The sequence below is a fragment of the Sesamum indicum genome, unplaced genomic scaffold (genome assembly GCF_026168435.1).
Source record: "Sesamum indicum cultivar Baizhima isolate 11 unplaced genomic scaffold, ASM2616843v1 HiC_scaffold_113, whole genome shotgun sequence".
In the NCBI taxonomy this organism is placed as follows: Eukaryota; Viridiplantae; Streptophyta; class Magnoliopsida; order Lamiales; family Pedaliaceae; genus Sesamum; species Sesamum indicum.
This window is the reverse complement of record NW_028292356.1, coordinates 25,973-30,000: the sequence shown is the minus strand read 5'-3', so window position 1 is coordinate 30,000 and position 4,028 is coordinate 25,973. Positions and strand designations below refer to the sequence as shown.

Genomic DNA, 4,028 nt, shown 5'->3' with positions numbered 1-4,028 from the left:
TCACTACCTCGTAAGGGCGTTGAGACCATAGCATGTTACACGAAAGCGCCGCTTTCTCTGTAGTCTTGTCACACAGCTGCCCGCCTAGAAGAGCCACTCGCTCTGTAGTCTTGTCACACAAGATAAGCACGCCGCCCGCCTGCTGGCCGGGCGAATCGAAGTTCTCTTCCGGTCAACTGTCCACCCAGTCAAGTGCAAAAAACACAGTAGAATCACGCAACGCACGCTGCTGGTGTGCTTCCTGCTCGCAAGGAAAGAAGAGCGGCAAGGTTCAGATTTTACTGTTTGCAGCATGGGAGCAGATTACCCAAAAAATCCCTGGGAACAATGAAAAAAAAAAGATATCTCGGTAACGAAAACTATAGGGGGCTGTATTGGCGAGATCCAACGGTGAACAGCTGCCCAAAAGAAAAACCGCCTGGAAGTCCGAGGACCTTTAGTACTGTACTCTACCCCCGAACCAGCAGCCTTCGCGCCAAGCAAGACCGCCCTTGTCCCTTTCCTTTCTCCATTCCGCCTCCTTCTTTGCTTTGTTCCAATAGAGTCTAAGGCAAAGTGGTTCGTATGCCTACTTTACCTACTTGACGAAAGGGAACGAACTTTCTTTCCTTTCCGTGTTTATGGATTGGATCGTTTCTGCCAACGAAATGAACGCGGAGCCCGTTCCGAATGCTTCTCCGATCCGGAAGTTCTCGCGAAGAGAATAAGATGCTGCTCCCCCTCCCTCTGTCTTTTCCCGCTTTGCTAATCTTCCCCGCGGGCGCGGGAGGAAGAAACCTAAGAGACTAAGAGAAGACGCTCAACTCTTAGGTCCTTTTTTTCAGTGCAACACAGGAAAGCGCCCTCTTTTTGTCATCCCTTGGCCTATTGGGATAGCACGGGCTTTGCCTGCCCTTTACAAGATTCCGGCTCGGCCCGGGAAAGCGCTGGCAACAACAGAAAGGAAGGGGTCCATGTAGCTGCTGCGCCCGCCCCCTTCTTAGTCAATGGGGCACAGCAGGTTCGGCATCTACTACAAAAGAGAGAATCCACTTCAGATAACCACGCCTCTGCTAGGCAGCGTGTGGAATGGCCGAGAGCGGACCTTTTTGGATATATAATCCAAGTCGAGAGTAGAGTTACGGGAACAGCCGTCTGATGGAAAACGACTTTCACGTTCGGTTCAGAGAGCACTTTTTTCGTTGAGAATTCCTCGTTCCCTTTCGTGTGAATTCCCCAGCGGCGAATTCAAAACTTGTGGGGCCCTATCTATTCCATCTCTCGAGCCCCGAAGAAAACCCCCCTCCCCTTCGGACTCAATATCTCTTTTGACTCTATATATGTGGGCACCTGATATCTATGAGGGTTCACCCACCCCGGTTACAGCATTCCTTTCTATTGCGCCTAAAATCTCTATTTCTGCTAATATTTCACGTGTTTCTATTTATGGTTCTTATGGAGCTACATTGCAACAAATCTTCTTTTTCTGCAGCATTGCTTCTATGATCTTAGGAGCACTGGCCGCCATGGCCCAAACGAAAGTCAAAAGACTTCTAGCTCATAGTTCAATTGGACATGTAGGTTATATTCGTACTGGTTTCTCATGTGGAACCATAGAAGGAATTCAATCACTACTAATTGGTATCTTTATTTATGCATCAATGACGATAGATGCATTCGCCATAGTTTCAGCATTACGGCAAACCCGTGTCAAATATATAGCGGATTTGGGCGCTCTAGCCAAAACGAATCCTATTTTGGCTATTACCTTCTCCATTACTATGTTCTCATACGCAGGAATACCCCCGTTAGCCGGCTTTTGTAGCAAATTCTATTTGTTTTTCGCCGCTTTGGGTTGTGGGGCTTACTTCCTAGCCCCAGTGGGAGTAGTGACTAGCGTTATAGGTCGTTGGGCGGCCGGAAGGTTGCCACGAGTAAGTCAGTTTGGGGGACCGAAGGCAGTTCTCCGTGCACCGGACACGTAGCTTACCGAATCAGTTGCGACACGGATGGGAATGCATGCTACGAAAGATAGGGTCGAGTCTGATACATCAACCGTCTACTCAATATCCTTGTACGAGTCCACAATCACTACACGAGATGAACCTTGGTTTGGTGAATTGAAGTTGGCCTTAAGTGTAATAGGACTCCCAGTTACTGCGCGCGATCGTATACTGAGGTGCTCCCCGCCGGTTGTTGGAACGACGCGAGCCGGGCCGGGTCTCGATTCAGAAAGATGAAGGGCCCGAAAGTCTAAATAGGGGGTTCAAAATTCCCCATCTCATTGGGGGCGGAAAACGAATCGACATCTCGAGGTTTATAACCTACCCTTTCTATTTTAGTTGGGAAAGAACGGCGAAGTCCATCCGAACCGTCCAATGAAGAATAAGAGGAGAGCAAAGCGCCAATTGCGCGCGAAGCGCATGCGGAACGGGCACGGAGAAAAAGAAGTGTGGAGGAGAAGCAGCCGAGCTCATTCCCTTCGCTTCCTGGGCCCAAAGCAGTGCAGTCTTTCCTCGCCAAATCAAGGATTTGGGGCTTCTTGCTACGCTACTTAATAAAAAAAATCCATTTTATTTAGTAATATATATGAATAGAAAGATAGATCCATCCATCTATCCTATCCGATTTAGATTTTGATATCTAAAAAAGAATCGATTTCATTCAACGTTTGATTCAAAGAACTGTGCTTAGCCCCCCTGCTCATGAAACGGCTCCGCTGCAATGGATGGCAGAGGGTCCGTAGTACCCGAAGCACTGGAGTAATCCAGTAGCCGGGAAGGGGCCTAGAAGTGCCTACTACTACACCACACTACACTTGGCTCTACACATTTACAAAGCTAACCCCTGTCCAGTGCCTGGCAGAGCTAAGGGGGCTTCAATCCTTACTCTTTATCCCCATCTTCGCCCAGGCTAACGGGGCCTTACTTATTCAGGGAGGAGATTGGAGCCTCGAAAAGCACTGTTGAGAGGAAGATCCTTGGCCCCTCTTCATTCTCTACAGGGTTCCAAACCCAACATAGGTGACAACGAGCGAGGCAGAGATGGAAGAGATCAAACACGGGAATAAGAAGAAGAAATTCCTTTTTGATCATTTTGATAGAGGGGGATGGAGAAAGTGGACAAAACAGACTCGCATTTCTCATCGAAGAAATAGAGGAAAAGAAGAATATTGAAAACTTTCCTAACCCACCTTCGTAGAGCCATGTATTGTAAGTGATCCGAACCTGCCCGGAGCGCGCCTCCCATAGAGGCAAGTGAAGTTGGTGAGCCGTATGATGGGCAACTATCTCCTGCGGTTCGGAGAGGACTCAGCTGTTAGTTAGTATCCCCTTGCTTTCGGGGTGGACCCTTTCACTCTATTTTATTATATACGCTTAGCGAAAAGAATGTTTTTTGATACACCTAGGACATGGATTCTATATGAACCAATGGATCGTGACAAGTCGTTACTACTAGCAATGACTTCCTCTTTCATTACTTCATTCTTTCCATATCCCTCTCCTTTGTTCTCAGTTACTCATCAAATGGCACTCAGTTCATATCTTTAAGTTCGATCATTGACAAGGTTCAAAGAAAGGGTGGGCTATTGATAAAGAATCGATTCCAAACCACAATGATAGCAGATGAAAAAAACCTGCTTTTCTCGCTTCCGCTCCCGTACAGTAACGGGATATTAGGGTAGCCACAGGTAATAGGAACTAGTTTGAGGTAAAGGTTCTCCCCGTGCTGGTACTAGAAAAGGTACTAGTTAAAGTAGTAGGTTTGGTTACAGGAATTAGGTTGGTTATAGGAAATAGTCTCTAGTAGTGGAATAAAAACCTCTTTCTTTCGTTGCCTACCCTTATATAATAGGTAATGTGATATCTATCATCACATTACCCTTACCTATTGATTAAGGTGCGAAAACAGTGGATTCCTCGCAAACAGTATTTATTTGTCTAATTCTGGATGCTAACAGGGCTTTTTCCCTTCCTCCAACATAATTCGATGCCATCCTCGTCTACTATTGAATAAAGAAAGTAGAAGGAGGGATAAATTACAAAGGA

General features: G+C 46.7%; 1 protein-coding gene across 2 annotated transcripts in view; it reads left to right on the top strand.

Moving 5' to 3' along the window:
• The window catches only part of LOC105155298 (NADH-Ubiquinone/plastoquinone (complex I) protein), an 8,834-nt gene extending 5,269 nt beyond the window's left edge, over positions 1-3,565 (top strand). The window contains exons 2-3 of one of the 2 annotated variants that reach the window (XM_088877370.1): positions 1,318-1,888; positions 3,341-3,565. In XM_088877370.1, the coding sequence (XP_088733496.1) occupies positions 1,318-1,888; positions 3,341-3,530 (761 nt within the window). In that variant the 3' untranslated portion in view covers positions 3,531-3,565. Of the gene's footprint in view, positions 2,929-3,340 lie in introns of those variants that run through there. The other variant, XM_011071173.3, reaches the window with a different exon arrangement.
• The last annotated feature ends 463 nt before the right edge of the window (positions 3,566-4,028 follow it).